Raw genomic sequence first — 26,280 nt, forward strand, 5'->3', positions numbered from 1 at the left:
TCTCTGTGTCCATTTTTTGTTTAAGTGTGTGTGTGTGTGTGTGTGTGTGTGTGTGTGTGTGTGTGTGTGTTGTGCTGACATACCAGATGTCCCAGTGTTTAGTTTTGGAATCGGTGCCAGTTGCCTATTAGGTCCATATAATCAGGACAAGGTACCAGCTCAGTTCAGAGTTAAATGTAGGAAGTTAAGAGAAGCACCCTAATATTCTTCTGTGAATTAAGTGTGAATTATCTCAGGAGGCTACATTATCCCATGATAATGTTAAGAAATGTAGAAGGAAAACAATGTTTTCTGTCTCCTCAACATACAAGTTCCTGAGTGTTCCAGTTTCAGTGTGCAGGGTTGTGAGGAGGAGGAAGACTGGCCTGCCTGTCCACTCCTTCTAAGTCCCCTCCTCCTGCCCTCTTCTGTTTTTTGATCTCCAGCCCTACCTAGGTTTTTACCAGTTTTTACTTCATTTTGTTTTAGAGAAGGGATTGTCCATCCTACCTCCCCACTTTCAAATCTTGATTTGTCTCCTCCTTCCCCTAAGGATTTGCTTTTCCAGGCATCCCTTCTCTGTTCGGTCTCTGTATGGCGGCAACTTCACCTACATGTGTGCTATATCCCTCCAGTGAAAACTACTGAACATGACTTCTGCTCTGGTCATAATGTTGTAACAGGGACTGGATTTATCCTCCTCCTTTAAACAACTAGAAAACTGGATTAAAATACATGAAATTACTCTATTAGACATTGGACCATAGTCCATGAAAGACATTGATATTTAAGAGAAGAAAAACAACTAAGGAAGCCCTGCAATCACGCCAGCTCTTTGCCTGTCATTACTTTCTGGACCACAGAGTAGGGAGGAGGATCCCAGGCAGTGCACAGCAGTCTCACTAAATGGAGGCAAAGATGGAAGCAGGAGGCAGAGGCAGCTGTGTGGCAGAGTTCTGGAGAGGAGAGAGCTAGCAGAAACAGAATTCCAGAAATATGTGTAGGGGTCCCCTTGAGTCTTTGTTGAACACTGAAATGTGAATTTGTGGAGTGGAACTCCACAAGGTTGGATAAAGAGTGGCTGGGGAGCTGTGAGTTATACTGTTCTAGGAACTCTTACCACCGCTAGGAATTGTTCAGGCTTCCTCCAGTCAGAGGGGAGAGTTCTCATTGATCACTTGAGTATGCAGCAGAGACTCCAGAAAGGCTGAAGCTTAATAGTAGGTTTAAATTATCCCTAAGGTAGAGACTACTCTTTGTCTGATATAACAAATCTTAAAAATAAGGCTCAGAAGGATAAAACTAAACCACAAGTGATTGCACTGCCTGCCAGAACAGAGCTCAACACTCTTTAAAGTGAGACAGTAAAATCCATACATTCAACAACGTAAGATCTACAATGTCCCGCAGCCAACCAAAAATTGGTAGACATGCCAAGAAGCAGGAAAGTATTGTCTTTTACTAGGAGACAGTAAGTCAATAGAAACATATCCAGAAAGTATAGCATGATGAAATTAGCAGACAGGGATATAAAAACAGCTATTATAAATAAGTTTACATACTTAAGGGAAAAATATTAGCATATTGAGGAGAGAAATGGAAGATAATTTTTAAAACAATGAAATTTCTAGAGCTGAAAAGTACATCAGAAGTAAAAAGTTCACTTCATGCAATTAAAAAGAGATAAGACACTACAAAAGAAAATATTAGTGTACTTGAAGATGTAGCAATAGGAAGTATCCAAAATGGAGCACAAAGAAAAAATAAATTTAAAAAAACAACAAAAGAACAAGAGTTTCAGTGACCTGTGAGCAATACCAAGAAGTCTGTCATACATGTAATTGGACTCCCAGGAGGAGGATTGGTGGGGGAAGGAGTAGCAGAAAAAAATATTTGAAGAGATAGTAGAAACTTTTCAAAATTTGATGAAAGCTATAAGTTCAGATGCAAGAAGCTCAATGAACCTCAAGCACGATAAACACAAAGAAGAACACTCCAAGGCACATAATCAAATTCCTGAAAATCAGTGATTAAGGGAAACTCGAGAGACAGAAACAAAAGACATATTATGTACAGAGAAATAAGCCTAACAATAACTGCAAATTTCTTGTCAGAATCCAAATGAACCATAAGACAATGGAAAGACATCTTTAAAGTACTAAAGGAAACTATCAATGTAGAATTAGGTAACTAGTGAAAATACCTTTCACAAATCAGGAAAAAGTTAAGACAGTTTCACACAAACAAAAGCTGAGAGAATTTGTTGCCATCAGACCTGTACAATAGGAAATGTTAAAGGAAGTTCTTTGGGCAGGAATAAATGAGGAATGAGGTGCATCAGAAATGGTAGATATGTAAGAAAATACTAAAAATTTTGACTTTTAAAGACTTTGAAAGAAAAATTACTATTTAAAGAAAATATTATAACTGTGGATTGTGGTGTTTATAAAATATATGTTACAACAGTGGCACATGGGAAAGGAGAGGGAAATGGAAGGTTGTTTTTGTTGTTGTTGTTGTTTTTTGAGAGAGAGAGATAATACAGTACATGAAGTGGTATAATATCATTTAAAAGTAGACTGATAAATTAACAATGAATATTGTAAACCCCAGAGCAATTAGCATAAAATACACCAGGGAAGTACAGCTTATAAAACAATGTGGAGATAAAATGGAATTATAAAAATATGTTCAAGTAATCCAAAAGAAGGCAGGAAAAGAGGAGAAAAAGGAGGAAAACAAACCTTGTTAATAATTTCATTAAATGTAAATGGTCTAAACACTCCACCTAAACTACAGGGATTGTCAGAGCCACTATAAATCCACAATAATCAAGAGTCAGATTGCCTTAAGGATGGACATATAGGCCAGCGTAACAGAAGAGAGACACTAGAAGTTGACCCATATATGTATATATGTCCAACTGATTTTCACTAAGAAGCTAAAGTAATTCAATGGAGAAAGGAGAGTCATTTCAGCAAGTTATGCTGGAACATCTGGATATTCATATGCAATAAATAAATAAACCTTAACCCTTTTCTGACACCACACACAAAGAGTAAGTTGAAATGGATCTTAGACCTAATTGTAAAAGCTAAAATTACATATACACTTATAGAAAAAAAATAGAAAATCTTTGCAATCGTGGGATAGGCAAAGGTTTCTTAGATATAAAACAAAAAGAGTGAATTATAAAAGAAAAAATGGTAAATTTGATTTCACTAAAAATTTTAAATTTCTGCTCTTCAGGAGATATCTTTATGAACACAGACAGGCATGCCCCAGACTGGGAGAAAATACTTGCAATAAGGATTTGTATACAAGATATATAAGAAACTTTGTTATAACTCACTGGTTAATAAAAATTAACCAAAAAATATGGGCAATGAAAGAACACGATACAAATGGCCAATAAGTACCAGAAAATGTGCTCAATATTATTATTATTTTATTTTATTTTTTAATTTAAATAAATAAATATTTATTTATTCCACATGTGGCACTTGGAACTTCCCTGACTAGGGATCGAACCTGTGCTCCCTGCAGTGGAAGTGCAGAGTCTTAACCACTGGACCACCAGGGAAGTCCCTTGGTGCTCAATATTATTAGTGAACAAGGAAATGCAAATTAAAACCACAGTGACATACCGTTAGACACCCTTGAGAATGACTAAATTTATAAAGACTGACAATATCAAGTGGTGGGAATATAAAATGGTACAACCACTTTTGAAAATAATTTCATAGTTTTCTTTTTAAGTAAGAGTATAATTACTATCCAATGCAGCAATTCCACTCCTAGGTATTTATTCAAGAGAAATAAAAATACATGTCCACACAAAATCTCGTACGTTCATTTTTTTTCCAAAATAACAAAACCTGAAAAGAATCCAGATAGCTATGAGCATGCAAATGGATGAAGATATTATGCTATATCCATAATTGAAATACTATTCAGTGATAAAAAGTAACGAACTATTGATACACAAAGCCACATGGTTGTGCTGAATGAAAGAATTCAGACACAAAACAGTCCTTACCATATGATTCCTTTTATGTGAAGTTTTAGAGTAGTCAAAACAAATCTGTAGTTACTGAAAACAGATCAGTGGTTGCCTGGGCCCAGAGATGGGTGAAATTTTACTGTAAAGGAACACAAGGGAACTTTGGGGGATGATGGAAAATATTCTATAGTGTGACCGTGGTTACAAGGTGTATACATTTGTCAAGCGGCAGTTCAGGTCCACATCTTATTCTCCTTGGCCAGCAGCTAATTAAGGCATATTCTCATTCTTCTTCCCCCTCTTCCTTTTCCTCTTCTTCTTACTCCTTCTCCTCCTCCTCCTCCTCCTTCTTTAATTTATTGAGGTACAATTGGCATGTAACATTAAATTACTTACAGTTGTACAACGTATTGATTTGATATTTGTAAGAATTGAAAAATGTTCACCACAATAAGTCTAGTTAAGGCACATTCTTCTTATCACAAAAGGCAAGAGCACAGAAGGATGAACCCAACTATATAAGCACATTTCAACTAACACATCATATCAACAACATTCCATTGCTGAGACAAGTTCCATGGCCAAAACTAACATCTTAATCTGGAGAAATACACTCTGTCCACAGTGGGAAGGGGAGTGGGGTGAGAAATTGCTGAATAATAGTCTAAACTATCAGAACACTTGAATCAATTCTCTGTATCAAACATTCATACTCATTCAACAAATATTTATTTAGCAGCTTCTCTGCCAATTCTAGGCTCATTTGTGAACAAAAATACCTGGTCCTCAGGGAGTTTCTATCCTACATTTCTCAAATGAAAAATGTATGTGAAATCCAGCCTACAAAATGGATGAAAGCAGAGACATCCTGGCTCAAGTTGGGGTGGGGTGCTGGATCCCACACTTGAATCACCCCAAAGGAGCAAGTCCCCCACAGGGCAACCAGTTCTCATAAAGCATAGCGAATACCTCGCCACTTGTTGGCTTAAAAGCCCACAGGGACTTTGCTTATCTGTACGACGGGTCCAAACTCCTTGGCTTTGTAATCGAGGCTCCTTTTCCAAGTGCCTTCCAGACTCTGGCTGTCACACCCCTAGATCCACAGATCCAGACCCAGTTGGTTCTGCAGAGAACTAATCGGTCTCTCTATGTGCTCCCATAGTATCAATCACATTCCATTCTAATGAGCTACAAATTTGTCTTCTCAGGTGCACTGTGAACTATCTTCCCATTTGCTTCCATCTCCCCAGGACCTCACACAGTGTCTGTTCCTCAGCAGGAGCTCGTTGAATATTCACTATGGTGTAGGACAGACCGGGGTTCCAAATCAGAGGCCACAGGTGCACACTCCCAGGTCCCACAGCCTTTTCAAAAATCTACATTGGATAGAGTACACAGTATTGTATAGAGTACACAGAAGGGTCTTGCCTCAGAAGGAATTATTTCACCTTAGACTGAACTCTACTCTCATCCCACTTAACAAATCTTAGAAGCAAGACAGAAAATATTAAACTGCTTCCAAGTAACTTAACTGTCTCCCAGAACAAATTCAAGAATATTTATAGGAACACAGAAATAGCCAGCACCCAAAAAGGCAAAATCACAATGTGTGGCACACAGTAAAAAAAATCACCAGGCATGCAAAGAAGCAGGAAATACTGCCCATAATGAGGAGAAAAATGAATCTATTGAAAGCAACCCAGAAGGGGCACAGATGTAAGAATTTGTAGAGAAAAAGACATTAAAAGAATTATTAGAATGGTATCCCACATGTTCGTAAGTTAAGTAAAAGCTTAGGAAATATTTAAAAAATCAAATTTTAGAGCAAATAACATTGCCAGGAATGAAGAGATTAATTTATTAATGATAAAAGAGTTAATTCATCCAAGTGATATAAATGTTTATGCACCTAATAACAGAGCTTTAAAATAAATGAAGCAACTCTGATAGAACTATAAAACACGCAAATTCACAATTACATTTGCAAATTTCAATATCCTACTCTTAAAACTGATAGAACAAGTAGAAGGAAAATCAGTAAGGACATCAAATACTTGAGCAACAGTGTCAGTCAACTTGACCTAATTGGTTTTTATAGAGTACTCCAACTAACAACAGCAGAATGCACTTTCTTTTCTAGTGTACATGGAACATTTATCAAGATAGACTATAACCCAGGCCATAAAACAAGGCTCAATAAATTTAAAAGGATTCAAGTACTACAAGGTATGTTTTTTGACCACAAAGGAATTAAATCAAAACCAAAACAGAAAATCTCTGGAAATTCCCCCAAATATTTTGAAACTAAATAGCACAGCTCCAAGTAATCCATGGGTCAACAAATAATTTAAAAAGGAAATTAGAATGTATAATGAGAAATAAAAAAATATCAAAATTGGTGGGATGAAGCAAAAATAAGGCTTAGAAATGTACAGCAGTAAATGCCCATATTAGAAAAGAAGAATGCCACAAAACAAAGACCTTACCATCAACATTCAGAAACTTGAAAAAGAAGAGAAAATTAAACCAAAAGTTATCAGAAGAAAATAAATGTTAAAGATAAGAGAAGGAATTCATGAAATAGAAAACATAAATCTAAGACAAAGTCAGCAAAACCAAGAGCTGGTTATATAAAAAAATAAATAAAATTGAGATGAGAAATCTCTACAGAGGCTTATTAGGAAAAAAAGAGTAAAGACAAATCACCAATATCAGGAATGAGAGAAGTGACATAAATACAGATCCTATAGATAGGAAAAGAATAATAATATATTATGAATAACTTTATGCCAATAAATTTGACCTTAAAAGAAATAAACAATTCCGTTAACTCCACAGACTACCAGGATTCACCTTGAATATCCTATACCTATTTAAAAATAATATTTTAATTAAAATCTTCCCATAAAGAAAACACCAGGCCCATAAAGTATCACTGATGAATTTTATCAAGCATTTAGAAAAGAAATAACACCAATTCTTTGCTAGAAAATTGAAGGGAACACCTCCCAAATCATTATATGGGGCCAGTATTACACTAATACCAAAACCAAAGACAGTGCAAAGAAACAAACAAAAACTACAGTCCAATGTTCCTCATGAGCACAAACACAAGAATCCTCAACAAAAACATACTAGCAAATAGAATCTAACGATACATCAAAAGAATAATACGTCATGACCATGTGGTGTTTATCCTTGGAATGCAAGGTTGTTTCAACATTTGAAAGTTGACTGATGTAATCTAGCATATTAACAAACAAAAACAAAACAAAAATTAAAACCCCCACGTAGTTATATTAATTAATGCAATGCATTAAAAGTATTTACAATATTCAACATCCACTCATGATAAAAATTCTCACATATAACAATAGAAAGGAACTTTCTTAACCTGATATAGGACATTCACCAAAAAGGCCTACAGCTAGCAATATAGTTAATGGTGAAAGACTGAATGCTTTCCCCCTAACAAGGCAAGAATGTCCACTCTCACTCCTTCTCTTCAACATTATATTGGAAGTTCTAGCCAGCACAATAAGACAAGGAAAATAAATAAAAGACAGACTGATTAAAAAGGAAGAAGTAAACTTTACAGTAATGACAGTTATATCTACATAGAAAATCCTAAGGAATCTACAAAAAGCTCCTAGAAGCAATAAGTGAGTTTAGGAAGGTAGCAGGATACAAGGTTAACATTTTTAAAAATCAGTTGTATTTCTGTATATTAGTAATAAAATTTGGAAACAAAAATTTTTTAAATGGTACCATTTACAACAATTCTATAAAGTGAAATATTGAGGTTTAATATATAAAATACGCACGGAACCTTATGCTAAAAACTACAAAATGCTGGAGTGATACACTGTGCTCATGGATTGTAAGTCTCAACATAGTTAAGATGTCAGTTTTCTCCAAACTGATCTATAGATTTAATGTAATTCCAGTCAAAACCCCAGCATAATTTTCTGGAGATAACAGACAAGCTGATTCTAGAATATCTGTCTTAAAAACTTACATAACTGTGCTTTGACCTCTAATGGGCAGAACAGTTCTCAGAACTTTCCTTGAGGCTGTTCCCAGGTAACAATCCTCAATTTGGCTCAAATAAAATCTTCCATTTCTTTCTTAGATTGACTGATTAATTTTTCAATGACAGCCATGTGCTTGTCATATATGGCCTTTATTATGTTGAGGTATGTTCCCTCTATGCACACTTCATTGAGAGTTTTTATCATAAATGGATGTTGAGTTTTGTCAGAAGCTTTTTCTGCATCTGTTGAGATGATCATATGATTTTTATTCTAATTGTTAACGTGGTGTATAACATTGATTGATTTGCAGATAACTAATCAAACTAATTTTTTTTTCTTAAAACGGGTTAGGTTGACAAATTTTATTTATTTATTTTTAAAATATTTATTTATTTATTTGGCTGTGCCAGGTCTTAGTTGTGGCACGTGGGATCTTGGTTCCTGCGTGCGGGATATTTGTTGCGGTATGCAAGATCTCTTAGTTGTGGCATGCGAGATTTAGTTCCCTGACCAGGGATCGAACCCAGGCCCCCTGTATTGGGAGCACAGAGTCTTAACCACTGGACCACCAGGGAAGTCCCTCAAATTAATCATTAAGTGACAAAGCAGATCAGTCATTCCAGGGACCCCAGAGGGGAGTGAGGACACTTTTGAGGTGATGCATATATTCATTATCCCAATTGTAGTGATGATTTAATGGGTGTATACAAGGCAAAACATCACATTGTATTCTGTTTTGTTTTTTTTTTTAAGTGGAAAGAAATCCCTATCTTTATTTACTGTAAATCTGAACCACAATCCCACTGGGTTGTGGGAAATTCTATCTCATCTAGTGTCAGCCCTCCTCCCTATGGGCTGTACCAGAATATAAGAGGGTGGCACGATGTCCCCCAAACAAGCAAGGCCCCAGCCCCCAGGGCATCCCTGCTCCGAGATCATGTATCCAGTCCCTGTCTACATCCCCCTCCTCCAGACCCAGTTCTCCACTTTTGGCCCATGCAGTTCAACCCCTGAGGTGAAGGTCACTGGTCTCCTCATTCCTTTACCAAATAGGTTTTGTGAAAGATCCTGAGAATTGAAAAATTTCCACTGACTCTCCAAGACCTTAATGCCCAACTGGTCCTCTCCATCCCAGATGCTAAACCCAGATTCACCAAATCACAACTCAGGGCCTTCAGACTTGCAGCTCCTGCACTGTATCCCCAAGTAGCACATCTTCAGTTTCCTCATACCTTGAAAATTTGAACAGTGCCAAGTTATTCAAGCAAGGTGAACTCTGACTGACTACCAATCTAATCCATAAATCTTTCAGTTCCTGGATCCCTGTAGAACGTGCTGGGACTGTTTTCACATTGCAACATCTTAATATAGGCTTAAGCTAATAGGGCTTGGGTGTTTTTTACCCCATCCTTGCCCAGTCTATGTGTGATGTTCCTTCTAAACCCAGAAAGCTAAGTATCCTTCCCAGGAAGACAGCAGTCTCACCAGGGGCCCAGAGCTGTCCCCTTGACTGGGAATACTGTCGGGATAGCTCTGTTCAAGGCCCAGCCCTGGCTGCCCTGCACCCACCCAACCCACCGTGTCCCCCTGTGTCCCCACAGGCTGATTCGGCCTAAAAGGCACATTCCATGGGCTCCCAGAGTCTCAGGGCCAGTGCACACATCAACAGAGAGTCTGACTTGGAGAATACTGCTCAGCTTTTATAATGCTTCTTGAACCAGGGCCACGAGTGTCGGGGGCCCTTTAGTGCTTGTTTTTCGCAGGCCCAGCTCATCACAGTCGAGGTCTGAGGTTTCTTGAAGTCTGTGCCTTCGCAATTTTCTTCTCCACTGCATGCAGAAGGCAGCAACTTCCAGTTCCTCCGGATCTGGGGAAGGCTGTCTCAAACCCTGGAGGAGAGAGAGATGATTAAGTACTAGGAGGCGCTGTGCACTCTCTCCCAGTGTCAGCTCATTGGAGCTCCTAGGGGATTCTTCTGAGTGATGCTGGGACTGGTTTTCTGATATTTTAGCCCTAAATTGAATAGAGAGCAAGGAATCGTGTTTGGAGAGGTCCTCTGAATTGGAGCCCACTCATTCTTAAAGGACAAGCACAACAGAACAAAGGATCTTGTCTATCACGATAGAATGTTCTGGGACTGTAGTTAATTTAAAAAAAAAATCTCTCTCTAACCCAAATTCTGCCTCCTGGATCTTGCTTTATTCATTTTGCTTTATGCAAACTATCCATGGGTCTTTAGCCAGCGGCCTAAGCAGAGGCAGGACACAGGTGTACACAGCAAGCACTCAGCCTGGCCCTCAGGTTCTCCTGCACTCAGATGGCCTGGGCATTGGGACCTGGGGACTGGCCCTGCCCTGGGTGGTGCTGCAGGATCTGCGGGAGGCTGTGGCTGTGGCCACGCTGGCGTGCTGGCGGGAGAGATGCTCACTGATCCATAGGGCCAGTCCTGAGCTTTTCTCTCAGCCTTCTTTATATTCAAGAAACCCTGGGACTTGTAGTTCAAGTATGCACATTTTCCAAATGCTTTTCACTGGGTGTGTCTCTTTTATGTACTCTTTGAATTTAATCGGTACAAAGTTTCTTTAAACTTGAAATGAAAATTCCCGTTCTATTTATTTAGTGCCTCCATGCACTTGCCCACTATTCTAGGTCTCTGGCTTCATGAAGTATACATTCTGATAACAGAGCCAGACAAACACATAAAAGTGAGGAAAAGAAGCAGACAACTACAAAATGTGATAAGTGCTACGAAGGAACCATACAAGGTACTAAAGCAGGGGACACTTGGTGCGATTTCATTTAGATATAGTGGGGGGTATTTCATCCCTTTTGAGGAGGTGGAATTTAAGTTTGGGCCTAAAAGATAAGAAGGAGACAGACATGAGACAATTTGGTAGAAGTGGAGGGGCAGAAATGCATCTCACACAGGTAGAATAGCACATGTGAAGGCCCTGGCAGGGTATTCTTTTGGGAACCCAAATATTTCCCATTTCCTGCCTTCACTTAGGACATAGAAAGCTGGAAAAGGAGTTGCTCCCCCCTAACAACAAGAAAAAGTCAGATAATCCACAAAATCATAACTTTTCTTGAACTTATTAGAGAGTGAGGTTGAAGGGCAACTCACTGGACTGAAATCTAAGAAAAGACAGCCACTTTCAGGGAGAGGCAGGGGCCCAGCACTGGCTTCCTTAGGTTAGAGCATGGGAGGAAGATGAGACTATCATATACCTGATCAGAAGATTTTAGGTAAAATTCTTAACAAATTGCTGTGGCCAATTGTAGATGAGTGTGAGTGTATAGGACCCATGAGAGCCACAACTAAGAAAAATCCACACCTGTTCACAGGCTTTCTCCAGGACCTCTCGTGGCGCTCATGACAAAGATTTGGGACAGGGCAGGAGGTTGGGACTGTCTCCCTTGTGGAGCAGGCTTTGGGAAGAGGAGCAGCCATCACTGCAACAAAGGCACAGATCTCTGCCCACATCTGTCTCTTCATGGCACAAAAGCTCAAGTCACTGAAGGAAGGACAGTAAATCCTGTCATCCCCAGGGCACAGGTCAAGACCACTGCAAGCGGAGAAAGAAAACAGAATACAGCCCTCTACCTTGGGGGAAGAAGCAGAAAACCATCCTGAATCCATAACTGTTAAAAGTCTCCTATTGGGCTTCCCTGGTGGCGCAGTGGTTGAGAGTCCGCCTGCCGATGCAGGGGACACGGGTTTGTGCCCCGGTCCAGGAAGATCCCACATGCCGCGAAGCGGCTGGGCCCGTGAGCCATGGACGCTGAGCCTGTGCGTCCGGAGCCTGTGCTCCGCAACGGGAGAGGCCACAACGAAAGTCTCCTATTGCTGAGGGAGGAACAGGGCCTGCCTACAATTGAGGCTGAGTGAGAACAACAATGAACACTACCACCTCCTCTCCAGACCAACAATCATCGAGTCACAAGTAACAAGTAGGCTATGGAGAGGCAAGAACATTGAGAGAGAACACCCTGAGGTGCATACTCACAAGGAAAGCCTCAGGCTGACAGTGGGACAGGAACATTGATGAAAACCCTCTGGTAACCCAGACCCCGCACTGAACACAAAGTAATGCTAGAACATTTGAATCCAGTGGTTACCCAAGGATGACTGTAACAATGCCGCCCAAACTCAGCTCAACTCCTGACTATATTGACTCACACCCCCACCTCCCACCATGCACACACACTAAAGGCCTAGAAGAAGAGGTGGGCCCATTTTCAGGCATACATAGTATTCATTTAGTCTCTGCCAGTCTATGCATGATGTCAAGTTTTCAATGGAAAATTAAAAGACACACAAAGAAGAAGAAGGATCTGCTGTCAAGAGACAAAGCAATCAAAAAACCCAAACTCATGGGACTTCCCTGGTGGTGCAGTGGTTAAGAATCCGCCTGCCAATGCAGTGGACACGGGTTCCAGCCCTGGTCTGGGAAGATCCCACATGCCGCGGACCAGCTAAGCCCATGCACTACAACTACTGAGCCTGCGCTCTAGAGCCCGCGAGCCACAACTACTGAGCCCACGTGTCACAACTACTGAAGCCCGTGCACCTAGAGCCTGTGCTCCGCAACAAGAGAAGCCACTGCAGTGAGAAGCCCGCGTACTGCAACAAAGAGTAGCCCCCACTCACCACAACTAGAGAAAGCCCGCACGCAGCAACAAAGACACAATGCAGCCAAAAATAAAATAACTAAAAAAAAAAAAAGAAACCCAAACTCAGATATGAGCCACATGTTGAAACCATCAGATAGGAAGTTAAAAATAACTATGATTTATATATTAGTGACTTTAGTGGAAAAAGTAGACAAAATGCATGAACAGATGGTGAGTTTTAGCAGAGAGACAAAAACTATGAGAAATAAACAGAGATGCTAAAAATAAGAAAAAACGTGGTAACAGATTGAGGAATGCTTTGACAGGCTCATCAGCAGATTGGACACAGCTGAAGAAAGAATCAGTGGAATTGAAGGTAGGTTGATAGAAATTAACCAAACTAAAATGCACAAGAAATCAGGTGACAGGTTTGGGTAAGAAATGCAGTTGAATTTAATAGCTAAGAAGCAGGTAGAGTTGCCTCATGAATGTCTGCAATGTTGCTCTCAGCCTGTGACCTGAGTCATGGTCCTGTGCATGTCTGTGCCAGTGTCCACCCTTGGGATTAGCACTTACCCGCAGACTGGCGGCTTCTGCAGCCCTCACAGTCTTAGAGGCAGCACGGAGGAGCCGCTGTGCATTTTCCACCAGGAGCTCTTCAGAGGACTTGCTTCTTGCCAAGGAGGCCTTTACTCTTGGGAGTTGACAGGAGGAAAGCAGTTAACATTATACCAGGTAAGAGGCATAATCTCAAATAAACAAATACCAGATGGTTTTACAACGTGAGCCTCTTCCAGAAAGCTGGGATGCCTTTGTAGGGACTATTCAGAGAAAGAAAGTTCTTAAGGTATAATTTAACATTTTAACATAAAATTTATATTTTGATACTAAGAAAGTATGACTCATATAGAATCTATAAATTAACAAGAAGTATGTTTTTAAAAAAATTTTATTGAAGTATAGTTGATGCGCAATATTATATGTTACATGTGTACGATATACTGATTTACAGTTTTTAAAGTTTATACTCCATTTATAGTTATTATAAAATATTGGTTATATTCCCCATGTTGCACAATATATCCTTGCAGCTCATTTTATACATGATAGTTTGTACCTCTTAATCCCCTACCTTTATATTACCTCTCCCCACTACCCTCTCCCCACTGGTAACCATTATTTTGTTCTGTATATCCGTGAGTCTGCTAAGAAGTCTTTTTAATGAAAATAACTGAAGAGACCTAGCAGAATAAATGCCAACATCCATACCTAATGAAAGGGAACAAGAAATTTTGTCTAGAATTGCATTCAGGACTTAAAGTAAAAGTTCTAATCAAAGATCAGACTGCTATTTCTTAATTGAATCACACACCTCAATGATACTTGCTTTAAACTGAGTGTAACTGAATTTAGTGAGACAAGTTGTTTTTCACCAATGAAAATGAAGATGCTATACATAAAATAGATAAACAACAAGGACCTACTGTATAACACAGGAAACTGTGTTTGATATCTTGTGATAACCTATAGTGGAAAAGAATATGAAAAGGAATAGATAGATAGGACTTCCCTGGTGGCACAGTGGTTAAGAATCCGCCTGCCAATGCAGGGGACATACATTCAATCCCTGGTCTGGGAAGATCCCATATGCTGCAGAGCAGCTAAGCCTGTGCACCACAACTACTGAGCCTGTGCTCTAAGCCTGCGTGCCACAACTACTGAAGCCTGCGCACCTAGAGCCCATGCTCTGCAACAAGAGAAGCCACTGCAATGAGAAGCCCGTGCACCACAACAAAGAGTAGCCCCCGCTCGTCGCAACTAGAGAAAGCCCGTGCGCAGCAACGAAGACCCAAAGCAGCCAAAAATAAATAAATTGATTTAAAATAAAGAGAATAGATAGATTGATTTAGATAAAACTGAATCACTTTGCTGTACACCCGAAGCTAACACAACATTGTAAATCAACTATACTTCAATAAAAATTAAAATTAAAAAGAAAATGAAGATGCTGTGAAACTTAAGTGACTAACTTTGGTAAAATCTCAGGACTTCCAGATCCTTTAGAGAACTGGGAACTTGATAAATGTACCTGTATTAATCATGCCTTTTTATTTTCTGTGTTTCTGATGCACTATCTTAGGGCCATCTGATGTTGGAAAGACTGCCCCTCCCAGGGTTAGCCAATTCTTAGAGTAAACCACTTGCCTGCAAGTGCACTTATACATGCAAACCAACCAATCCGAAGTTCACACCCCCAACCTTCTCCTTTATAGCGCTCTTATACTCTGGGCCACTATTCCCCTGCCCTAATCACCCCAGGGCCAGGTGCCAGACAGCTAGAGATAATCTCTATACTCCAGAGCCCAAATTCAAATTAACCAATCCTAAACCTGTTTAGCCTACTTCCCCTGACTTGTCCATTCCTTCCCACGAAAACACAGTAAAGGATTTGTCCATGCTTTCCCCTCACTCCTTCTGCTTTTTGACTGACCCTGGTGCTTCCCTATGTGGTCCTACCGACATGGTTCCTGTTTCTAAGGGTCCGTGAGGGATTGTCTTCCTTGTTTTCTTCCTTCTTCCTTGTCACATCCATGTTTGCATGTCCTACTATACCTGATTTAAACAAATCCGGAGTACCCTTACAGCAATACCCATATTTGAAATGCTAAAATTAATTACAGTTCCTGTATCTTAAGTAGAAAAAATCTGGTAGCTAATTGTGACATGATTTTGTGCCTGAAATATTATTTCCTAGAGAACAGTAACCAGGCTTTGTGTTTAGTTTAAAAACAATTTATATACCCTGGTCTTGGCGATGTTATTTTTATGCCTCACAATAATTGATAATAGTCTTAACTACCAAGCTTTCCCATAATATATTACTAATAAACGTTTGTTACTGATGAATATGCCACTGAAGGTATTAAGGGACTTGGGTGGAAATGAAACCATCCTATACTTCTATTCTGGTGTTCTATATTATCAATGTGAAAACTGTTATATGGAGACAATGACCAAAAACTGTTCAACTCCAGCACAAGGCTTATGTTAAGATTAATTCATGGGGCACATTAAATGAATTAATCTTAACATAAGCCTTGTGCTGGCATAGTTTTTCTTAGGCAAATGATGTTTAAAATGCTTTCACTTTTCAATTAGTGTATTTTTAGAGATAACCAGCTTGTTTGTTAGCTATGATTCGTATAAAAACCAATAGAGAGCTAATGGTGAAAATGTAAACACGATTGTAAAGTAGAGATCAGTCATCTGTGCTTGTATAGTAACCCTGAAGTGTTGTGAGCCCAGCAGCACCACTGGAGTCACTGTTATGAAGGGAGGAGGGACCGATGTTGAAGGAGTGCCTGAGTTCTGATGTATTTGATTCTTAATCCTTATGGGGACTTAAGGACTCCATGCTTCCACTGTGGGGGGCACAGGGTCGATCCCTGGTCGGGGAACTAAGATACCACCTGCCATGCAACGCCGCCAAAAAAATAGAAAAAAATTAAAAAAAAAATCCTTATGGTTACTTTATCCTCACACCTACTCAGGAACTAGTTTTCCATGTTAAATATTTTTTCTTTCTTAAGTATATTATCAGATATGTTTGTGAAACAGTGAGAAATGACAGTAGCCTAAATGTGTTTTTTGTGCTCTGTAGTTACACTCTATATTTTTAACATTTGATATTCCTCAAATAAATGTAGATTCTTGGAGGATAAAAAACATTAAAAGGAGTATCCAAAAGAAGGAATTATATTCCCCCTTCCAAGCCCTCCCTTTGGGTCTCGAGAAAGAAGACAGCAACTTCCCTTCAAAGCCATTTCCCACCTGGAGATGATGCGGAGCTGGCTGCTCATTGTCTGAATCTGCTCTACCATGTACAGAAGCTCCTGGGAACATCTTTGGTCTACACAGTTCTTAGCAATGATGCGGATAAGTCTGGCGAAGTTTTGTCCGGAAGTCGCAATTTTCCTGGCAGAGGTAATGAGCTGTTCTTTGGTCTATACCAAAAGAAATGAAAGAGTTGGCAGTAGGTGAACAACGCATCCGCAAGTTTTCTCTAAGAATTCAGTGGCAAATGGTAAACATCCCAAACTTGCTTAACTTATTCCAGCCCCGGAATGAACATATTGTGGCTTGGTCTAAAACTGTGATGTCCCGAACCTCCTCCAGAGGCTTCAAGACCAGACACTCTAGGTTAGCAAGAAGCTTATTCTCTTTAAAACCACAGAATGAGGTGGTCCAGGCCCATCTGTCCGTGGGGACTGCTGAAGGGAAGGTGGCCCAGCCTCCTGGTCTTGGGCTAGATGTTCTGCACAGGAGCTGTGGCCTGCAGTGGCTCAGAGAGAGTTTTCAGCAGCCCCGGGGCAGAGATAAGGCCCCTAAGAAGGGCCAGGTGTGAGGAACGTGCAGGTTGAAGGAGGTCTTGGCTTGACCAAAAGGTCAAAGGCCTATAGCCATATGTAGAGCTTCCCAGTTGGGAACTGATAATTAATGGGTTGGTGACAGAAGCCTTTTCCTAACCAGGTCTGAAAAGGCTTCAGAGAACAAGGAAAGGAGACCGGCCTGGCTTTTGTTGTGGTCAGGGAATGGGGCCAGGGTGGGAGTTTCCACTCAACAGTCAGGGCTTGTGTGGTTTGAGCTTCCCACTAGCACCAAAGGAGACTGTGCCTGGACCTTTTGGCTTGCCCAGATGTGGAGCACAAGGGGAAGAAGGAGGAGTGGTTGGGGCTTGAAAGCTGTCAGCAAACATTAAAAATGGAGTCAGACTCTTTATTGTACCTGCCCTGTTGAGGGGCCTCTAAATTCCATGAGGATGGACATTAACTTAAGGGACAGAACTTAATTTTGTCTGCCCCATTCTTTTCATAATGGCCAGCCCTGGTGGGGAGCCACTTCTGGGTCCCTCTCCTGCATGTATCATGCTGTCTCAGCTTCTCCTGTAAGGAAGAAAACAATCCTAAAAAACCTATGTTAGAGGCTTAGTTTATTAGAGGTATTTGCAATTCCAGATAAGAAAGGAGTGGGTACAGATGTGTCCAATGCCTAATTCAAGCAATTCCAAGCTCCACAGCAGACCAGTCCGAGAAACCTCCCTTTCAAATGGGACAGCCTTTTTGAAACACAGAACTCAAGCAGCCAGTCCTAAATTAGCCAAATCTGTGCCAGGTCATTTGACACTCTGTTGCTCCTTCTTTTTAAAAAACTGACATTGTGGGCTTCCCTGGTGGCACAGTGGTTGAGAGTCCGCCTGTCGATGCAGGGGACACGGGTTCGTGCCCTGGTCCGGGAGGATCCCACATGCTGCGGAGCGGCTGGGCCCGTGAGCCATGGCCACTGAGTCTGCGCGTCCGGAGCCTGTGCTCCGCAACGGGAGAGGCCACAACAGTGAGAGGCCCGCGTACTGCAAAAAAAAACCCCAAAAACTGACGTTGCAACCCTAAACCAAGCCCCATTCCAAACATCCAAGGCAGCACACTTCTTTATGATGTCCCAGGAGAAGACGTGAGTCCTCACACCCTCGAGAATTTGTTTTTGCTTTATGATATGCCACCCCAGTTAGCAAATGAGTCCTAAAATATGTACTTTACTTCTCTTTGGATAAGGCTTGGGTTTAGGCAAGCTCTGCATCTGTCAGCTCTCTCCCTGTACCAAATGTGGGTTTGATGACCTGATTTCAGAATTACTGGTCTTTAGGATAAGAATGAAAAGGAATACTAAAGAAATAGGAGGGAGGAGGGTGAGAGAACCCCTCTTTTTTCCTGTGGGTATTTTATTTTGTACACATTACTGCGACAGTTTCCCTGACCTAGATAATGACGTGAGGAATGGCTATCGTTCTCTGCTGGCACACAGACAGTGCTGATGAAGGTCGTGATGCTGGAAAGTCTTTAGTAAGAACATCTCCATGTGTGAAGGGGGAGGGCTCAACTGAGGAGGTCAAGCTGGAATATTCCAGAACTCATAACCTAGGTCTCAAAGGTGCCAGAGGAAACTCAAACCACGTGAGAATAATCTTTTGTAGACCTCTGCCAGGAAAGGAGATGCTTACCTTTTCTGCCTCTCCAAGGGAAACCTTCATCCACTCTCCCCATCTTCCTCCCTGCTTCCTCCAATTCTGCCCCCAGCCTCAGGGCTGAAGAGTTGCTAATACGGTTGACTCAAGATTACTGCTCTGCCCCCATGCCTGTGCTGCCTGTTACCCCCCCAACCAGCCATTTTAAACTCTTTTCTCTGTTTTACTCAAGAGTACCAGGGACTTTGGTTGTTAAAATCTGCTTGGTATTAAGGTCGAGATTTGGAGGTTTCGGGGGGAAATTCTGCATAGTCACTGCATTTTACCAGGCACTAGCCTCACTGTTAAAAATCACCATTTGTTTTTCCTTTTGTCATTTCCCTTTAGCGCACATTTCCCCAGGGAACTGCACGGGCTGGAGGATTTGCATATTCCTGGGCCCTCAGCCACAAGGCCCCATCAGCACCCAAGTCCTATATAAATTAGAATATCTGAGATGTTTGGAAGGAAAACGGAAGTCAGCAAGAAGTGGTAACGGCTCCCACTTTTGACCTAATGACCTTGGGGTAACTGTTCCAGTGAGAAACTAACTGAAGTGGACATGGGTTGGGAGAAAGAAGAGGCCAATGAAAGGCCTGAGTCTTGGGTGTGGTAGGGCTGCTGGGCAGGGCTTTGCAGTCACCTCGTCTGGAGGTGCCCTGACATCCAACCTTCTCTCTGGGCCCCGCTCCTCTACCGCGTGTGGCCCAGCCACGGGTGTGGAGGCCACGAGTACCCAGCAGGCCTGCGCTAGGAGACATTTTCTAAATGGCTCTCGGTGCCTTTCGATCTCTTCCTCTGGTCCCCACACTCAGTAAATGGACTTCTTTTATTTTTTTCAGTGTTGATGTGTGTGTGGATGGTAAGTGATGCTTAACCGCATTGAATCAAGGAGATGGCTAAAGAGAATCAGAAGAGGTGACCTGTGGTTGAAGCTGCCCCCACCCCAAAGCCAGTGGAAAGTAGCCCCCATCCTGTCCAGGCTGTGCTGGCCCTGAATGGCCATCCTTCAGGAGCTTGCAGCCCTGTTACCTCTATTTTGGGGAATTTTTAAAGACGTAAATGGCTCCCTTCAGTTCATCCTCTGGGATAGGAATGGGTCTTGATTTGACTAAACTGCAGCTTCCGGTAAATTATCTTCCCCGATGGATTAAGACAAAGCCTTAGTAATGAGCCCACAGGAGGCGGGAAGAGAAAAATGAAGTGAGCTCTAGGATACGCCCAGATGGAGAGAGAAGACAGCACCGAAAAATGCTATGTGCCCGATGGCCCCTGCTCGTGGCCCCTCTGTCCTGGCTCCTGCAGGGCAGCAGCTGGGAGACCCGTTTCCCCCCGTGGTGCCCAATCCTCCCACCACCCACTGAAGGTCAAGTACCAGGATGCATCCTCTCCTCCTCAGACTCTGCGCCATCAGGAACACCTCCTTGGCCATCTCCTGGGTAACCTGGGTGATTCTGTTCCCACTGTTCACGCTGCCATCCTCTGGGAGAGGCAGGTCCACCTCAGTGTGCGGCCAGGCTGGACAGCCAGGGAAGCTGCCAGGGGTGCCGCTATGCTGGTGCTGTAAGAAGACAGGGTGGAACTGATGAAATTCAAGACGCTCAGATCTTTTAACTGCAGTGGGGATGTTAATGGCTTCTTCAGCATTTTTAAAAGAAGAGTGGGAATCAAGAGGGTTTCCTGATCCCCACATGCCAGCAGTTCTTGACAATCTCCTCCAAATACCTAAAAAAAAGTGAGAAGAGGAAACAATGAATCCCTATTGCTCTGTGCTCCTTTCACCCAGAATTTGCATAAACTGCAACCGGGCAGACTCAGATCCCCAGTATAGTTAAAATATCACATTTTCTTTCCTTTGGTGAATTTTCAGGGCTTACCTGGGAGAATCTCTAGCTCCTTGAAGAAATTCGGGAATACTTGAATGTCCCTACTTTGGGACAGTTTCATATCAATTATTCCATGTGAAAGGACTTTACAGTTCTGGTATGAATAATTATTTTTCCCCCATTAACTTGCTTATTATTTTCTAGTGAGAAAAACAGCAGCTTCTGCCAACCAGAAGTGGGCGAGACCATGTTATTCTTCTTTGGACCCTAAATGAGGCCTCCGCTAAGCCTTTTCCAGACTCTGGAATCGAGACCAGGTGTACTGCCCTTGAAGGTAAACCCAATAACAAAGTGTCAAGAGTGGCCTTGATCATCTCTTGGCCTCACGCACCAGATCCTGAGCTCCTGGGGGTAGGGCCTGTGCCCTGGGTGCAGGTGGGAAGGAGAACATGGGTGGGAGGAACCTCTGGGCCTTCCTACACCCTGACTTCTCCCCCAAGACCCCAACGTAGCATACTGATGTCTCAGAAGGGTCATAACGTAGCTGTTGGAAGTATGAGTGTGATAGCAAATTCTATCTAAATTGGGAGATATAAGTTCACGATCCTGTTTGGTCTGAGGCTATATATGTAGCAAATATTTCACCAGGAGAGGAATGGAAATCAAAGGATAACTGCTCCAGGCATGTGTCCCTTCCACCCCCACCTTGTTGGCCACTGTCCAGTCTTTGTCATGCTTCACTCACTGCCGAGCACGCAGGAAGGGTGCTGGGCTAAAGATGTGGAATCAGGAGACCAATGATCCAAGGAAGGGGTTGGATGAATCACATCATTTGGCTGTAGCTCTAGAGCTCAGGTGGGTGTTTAAGCGAGCGGTTGCCAAGTGACAGACAAGGGGACGGGACGTATGTGAGTCTGGGACCAGGAGACCGTGGAGGCTGGGATCTAAGTGAGCTGCCCTGGGGTGTGGGTGCTCCACATCGTGGTGCTTGGCCCCAAGCTTGGCCCAGGAGCAAGCAGAGGCCACAGCCGCCAAGCGTGTGGGGAAAGCCCTGATCATGTGGGTCTGACTCAGAAGTTGTCCAGATGCCGAGAACAGCAACCAGCCAGGTGGGTGGCTGGAGGTGGAACAGGGCATCCATAGTGAAGGCTTAACTGCAGGCTGTTTTCCTCTCCAGCCATAAAGTATTCACTTCCATGTTGGGAGCACATCTGAGCACAGGTATGCGCCCCCCGGGCTCGTAGCCACTTGCAAACCAAGTTCACTTCAGAGCTCCTATTGCCTGCAATGTCCTTCCTCTCTTCCCTGGCAAATACAAATCCCAAACTGCCTCTGAAGCTCAACTCAAGACCACCCTCCTCTCAGGAGACATCTAGAATATCTGCTTTATCCCTCCCATTACCATTTTGCCCCAAATTTGTACCCCTTCTGCCCTTCTAGGCTGCCTTTAGCATCCCAGCAAGCAATCTAAATCACTTACCATGCACCTGCGATGCCCCAGACACCGTGCTTGTCCTGAAGGATCTAAAGATGAGTAAAATGAAGTCCTTGAACTTCAGCGGCTGAGAGTTTAGACTTTCTGTGCTAGTGCATATTGAGAAGTCACCTGGCTTTTTTTGTATTATGTCTGCAATTAAATAATCCCCCACCTTCTGAAAACTGTTTGTTGGCCTCGTTTTAGACAGGTTGGGATGCCCCCTGACTGCTGGGAGGGGCAAGTCGGAGCCTTTTCTGGCGAAGGACCAACACACTGAGGGCCAGCAGGCTGCCCAGACGGGGCCCGGGATTATATGACGTGAAGAGAAAGGTGAGAACTCAACTGAGACTAAGACTCAACCATAGTGACTAAAAAGGGTGAAAATGGCAAATGTGGGATTTGGTGGGCCTTGAGCCAAGGGATAGGCAACTAGGAAATATTCTTTTCAACTCATGCCTCGTATTCAACTGTCGGGGACCTTCAACATCCAAAGCTAGCAGTGTCTCCAGGCTCTTCAGTAATGAAGGAGGCTAGGACTCTGCTGGAGAGCCCATAACTGGAATAAAGAATTTCCAGATAGTGACTTACAAGTGCCCAAAAGATGCACCTTCCCAAGGCCATGCCCTCCCTCAGGGGCTCACAGTTTGAGGTGCTGTTCTGGGCTGTGTGGAGGGTGTCTCCACCCTCCCAGGAGCCCCAGGGAGTGGGACAGTGGAGCAGACACACACCATGGATGGTGATTCTCCCCTCTCCAATTGCCCTCCCACCCGGGAGTAGCCCAGCAGGACCACTGTCCCCACTGTCCCCTTCTATGCACTGGAATTATGTGTATGAAGGAGAATGCTTCCCAGGGATAGGAACCTTGGAATGTGAGGCCTTGCTCTCCACCCAGAGGAAAGCAGCCTGCAACAGGAGAGGTGACACCCCTTCGCGGACAGGAGGGGTGATGGGGGCTGAATGAGCCTGCTCTTCTCACCATTCCGGGTGCCAGCTGACCTGGGCAGTCAGTTCTCTGAAATGCTCGTGTCGGGAGCTTTTGCTGAGAAAGGGACTGTGTCAGCTGAACTGAGAGAGAAACAGAATGTGTTGTCAGGGAAGTCAGCGGCATTAAGTATGTGTCAGAAAGACCCTGTGGAAAAACAGATCGGGGGAGCTGGCAGGATGTCCGAACTCATGAGACCAGGAGCCACAGAACAGGAGAGATGAGAAGACAGCGGGAGGCAGAGCAAAGAGGGCTTAGGCTGCAGGGGCAAGGGAACTGTGCCTGCCGGGCTCCCAGCGAATCTGGGAACAGGGCCTTTCTCATGGTAATAACATTTTAATGAGAAAGATGAAGTAAAGGGTAATGGGGCGGAGAAACACATTGTCTGGTCCACTTTATCTTGGGAGAAAGCCCAGGGAAAGGTTTGGGGGGGAAGTCTGGGCAGCCAAGCATAAGGTCACGAAGGGGACAGATCAGGTTATGCACAAAACGCTGGGCTGAGCACATCTACCTGGGAACTTCTTGGGCGGTCACTGCCAACCTATTATATCTCCCACGGTCGATGTTAAGTAAATCAAATGTTTGGGCTCCACAATCCCTGACATTGGCTGGTGCCCCAGAAGGAAACGACTATACGTGGAAGGTGTTCAACAGACCCAGAAGCCTTCCGGTAGATCTTTCTTTTTGCCTACGAGGATTCAAGTTGGACTCCGGCCACTTGCAAACCAAAGAAACCCTGACTGGAGCAGGGAGGTAACATCGTGGAGGTCAAGGTGGCATGAAGTAGCCGGATCCACAGGAGGAGTGCTGTCAGTCACAGCAAGGGGAACCCCCTCCAGATGGGGCCGTGGGAAAAACTTCAGGGAAGTCAATCATTACAGGCCCTACCACAGCGTACTAATTATGTTCCAGGCAAGTGCAAGTATTTTCCATGGATGCTTTCATCAACCCTCTGCCAGGAAGGTATCAATGTTCCCATTTTCTAGACTAGGATCTTAAAGTCCAAAATAGCTAAGAAACTTCTCTGAGGTCTCAGAACTTGGAAATGGTAGAGGCAGACACAGTGCAGGCAGTGTGGTTCCTGACCTTGGATTCTCAAAGGGTGCCCTGTGCTGCCTGCCAGATATGAATGACACACGTGGGCACCAAGAGAGCTTTTTCTGGAACTTGACGGGGGGCTTTGGTGACCAGAAAGAAGGCTAAGGTGGGGGAGAAGGAGGGATGCTGACTTTCCTACCGTGCCCAGGTCTGCGGCTGTCCCGGTGATGCCTACCGTGCCCAGGTCTGTGGCTGTCCCGGTGATGCCTACCGTGCCCAGGTCTGCGGCTGTCCCGGTGATGCCTGGATCCAGAGTGCGGGTCCCCACTGAGCTCCCTGCGGTGTCTCTTGGAGCAGCACGCTGAGAATCTACACTGCTGGCTTCAGCGGCTCCTGGTGCACCCTCCCCACGGTGGAGCTGGGGCTGGGTGGGGTCCTCTTCATCACTGGGCTTCAAGCACTGGGCCAGGAGTCTCCAAGCCTTGGTGTGACCACCTTTCCAGGCCTGGAGCTGGGCCACAGCATGGTGGGCCTTGGCTGCCCACTCCTGCTGAAGCCAGTCCTCTGGGCATTCTCGGAGCACAGGGACCCGCTGGGCTACCTCCTTGGTGAGGACGAGAATGCTCTCCAGAGCCATGAGAAGGTCTTCCTGGCAGGGCCCAGACTCCTGACCTCCAGCCACAATTCCCTGCACAGCTTGGATACCAGACACCATTCTTTCCAGAGAGCCTTCTGGCTGGGTCTGGGGGTCTTTGCACACAGAGAGCCTCGGGCAGAAGGCACCTTGGAGGACACGTTCATAGTCTGCATTGATGCTGCTGAGGTGGCCAGTCAGGGCCTTGGCTTGAAGGGTGAGCTCCAAGCAGAGAAGTTCAAAGCGGGTGGACAGGCTGGGAGATGGTTTGGGGAAGGAGGCTAGGATCTGTGCCACATCCAGCAGAGCATCTGTGAGCACATGAACCTCCCTGCACAGAAAGGAGATCTCACTCTTTACCTGCTCATCCCCACACAGAAGAGAAGACAGCCTAGCAGCCTCTTGGAGCCTTTGAGAAACATCTGCTGCCTGAGCCAACCCTTCCTGCAGCCCCTGCTGGTCCTTCACAGCCTGTCGCAGGGGCAGTAGGAACAGGCCTTGTCTCCCGCTGAGCCTCTCCAGGCACTGGAGCAGGTCTTGCACAGCCACTGACCATAGAAGGCACCCATCCTCAATGCTCTCCTCCCACGACCTGGGGGCTTGGAAACCATCAGAGGCCAGAACTTTGTCCAAAAGCTGTTTGGCATGGGTCTCCGCCTCCTCCAATCTGCCTTGCACTTGTAAATGCGCTTCTGGGTGCCCAGCTGAGTCAGAATCCTTCTTACCCGAATCCATGGGTCCACTTTTGACTGCTAGTTGAACCATTGAGGCTAAGTTCTGCTGAAGCTCCATGAACACTGTCATGTTCTCTTGAAGATCAGCTGCTGGGTTGTTGCAAAACAGCTGTTGACACAGAGAATACCAGTCACCAGCTATGGCTACCAAACTTTGCCTGGTTTCCCTGGACTTCCCAGACAGTTGGAGAGCCACTTCCAGAAGCCTGTCCGTTCTAGCAGTTGTGCAATGTTCTATCTCCCTTGCTAGGTCAATAATAGAAGGTGCCAGTGATGGGATTTCTTGGAGTCCAGTCATCGTCTCTGACCCCAGTGGTCCCTCTCCAGCCAGGGCCTCCTGAGCTGCCTCCACAGCTGCATCCTGGTCCTGCAGGATGGTGTGAGCTGAGGTCACTCCCTGGTGGCTCAGGCTGTCTACAGCAAGCATGGGTTTGCTGATGGCAGAGAGTGGAGAGCCCACCTTCTGTAGACCGGTGTCAAAAATCAAGGGGCAAAAAAGATGATCCCTAGGTGGATAGGAGGTGCCCTGGTCGCTTTTCCTCAACCCAGACTCCCTTTGGTGTTTCAGTGCGGGAGCTGTGCAATCCTGGAGGCTGGAGAGAATGAAATAAGGCTGTCTCTCAGCCATGTCAAACCTCTGGACTTGGTCCCGAAGGGGACTGAGGATATCTGGGTGGTTAGTTCCATCCAGCCCCTCTCGGATGCTCTGAGCTGAAGAGATCACACGTTTCGCCAAGGTTAATAGCGCATCTGTGTCCTGAGAGCTGTGCCCGCCTGAACAGTGCTCCCCAGCCTCACCCAGGACCCGGGAGGATTGCTCCAGCTGCTGGATCAAGACTCTCAGGCCATTCCGGAAAATAGGATCTCGATCTTGGTCCACATACCTGCTCATCACCTGCAC

The 26,280-nt window shown here is 44.0% G+C and overlaps 1 protein-coding gene and 1 long non-coding RNA gene across 2 annotated transcripts; one reads left to right on the plus strand and one right to left on the minus strand.

The window, feature by feature from the left end:
• Positions 1-8,425: 8,425 nt before the first annotated feature.
• On the minus strand, positions 8,426-25,781 carry LOC113632117 (uncharacterized). Its single transcript, XM_027129053.1, has 5 exons — positions 24,283-25,781; positions 20,064-20,249; positions 16,462-16,634; positions 13,207-13,324; positions 8,426-9,905 (listed from the first exon to the last, which is right to left on the minus strand). The coding sequence occupies exons 1-5, from the start codon at positions 25,675-25,677 to the stop codon at positions 9,717-9,719; spliced, it is 2,061 nt and encodes a 686-aa protein (XP_026984854.1). The 5' UTR covers positions 25,678-25,781; the 3' UTR covers positions 8,426-9,716.
• Positions 13,259-24,394, plus strand: LOC113632119 (uncharacterized). Its single transcript, XR_003437696.1, has 4 exons — positions 13,259-13,365; positions 16,338-16,614; positions 20,719-24,219; positions 24,292-24,394. It is a non-coding gene; the product is annotated as an uncharacterized LOC113632119 (long non-coding RNA).
• Positions 25,782-26,280: the final 499 nt, after the last annotated feature.

The sequence above is a fragment of the Aethalodelphis obliquidens genome, unplaced genomic scaffold (genome assembly GCF_003676395.1).
Source record: "Aethalodelphis obliquidens isolate GAN/ISIS:26980383/991018 unplaced genomic scaffold, ASM367639v1 scaffold35, whole genome shotgun sequence".
In the NCBI taxonomy this organism is placed as follows: domain Eukaryota; kingdom Metazoa; phylum Chordata; class Mammalia; order Artiodactyla; family Delphinidae; genus Aethalodelphis; species Aethalodelphis obliquidens.

What these genes read in the sequence shown, in the direction of transcription:
- LOC113632117 (XM_027129053.1), bottom strand. Translation starts at nt 25,677, where the DNA reads ATGACTGGACTCCAAGAAATCCCATCACTGGCACCTTCTATTATTGAC. An exon ending in CAGCCGCAGACCTGGGCACG is followed by an intron (nt 20,250 to 24,282) that starts GTAGGCATCACC and finishes GTCTTCTTACAG; the next exon opens with CACCAGCATAGCGGCACCCC. An exon ending in GGAGGAGAGGATGCATCCTG is followed by an intron (nt 16,635 to 20,063) that starts GTACTTGACCTT and finishes CTTTTGGTATAG; the next exon opens with ACCAAAGAACAGCTCATTAC.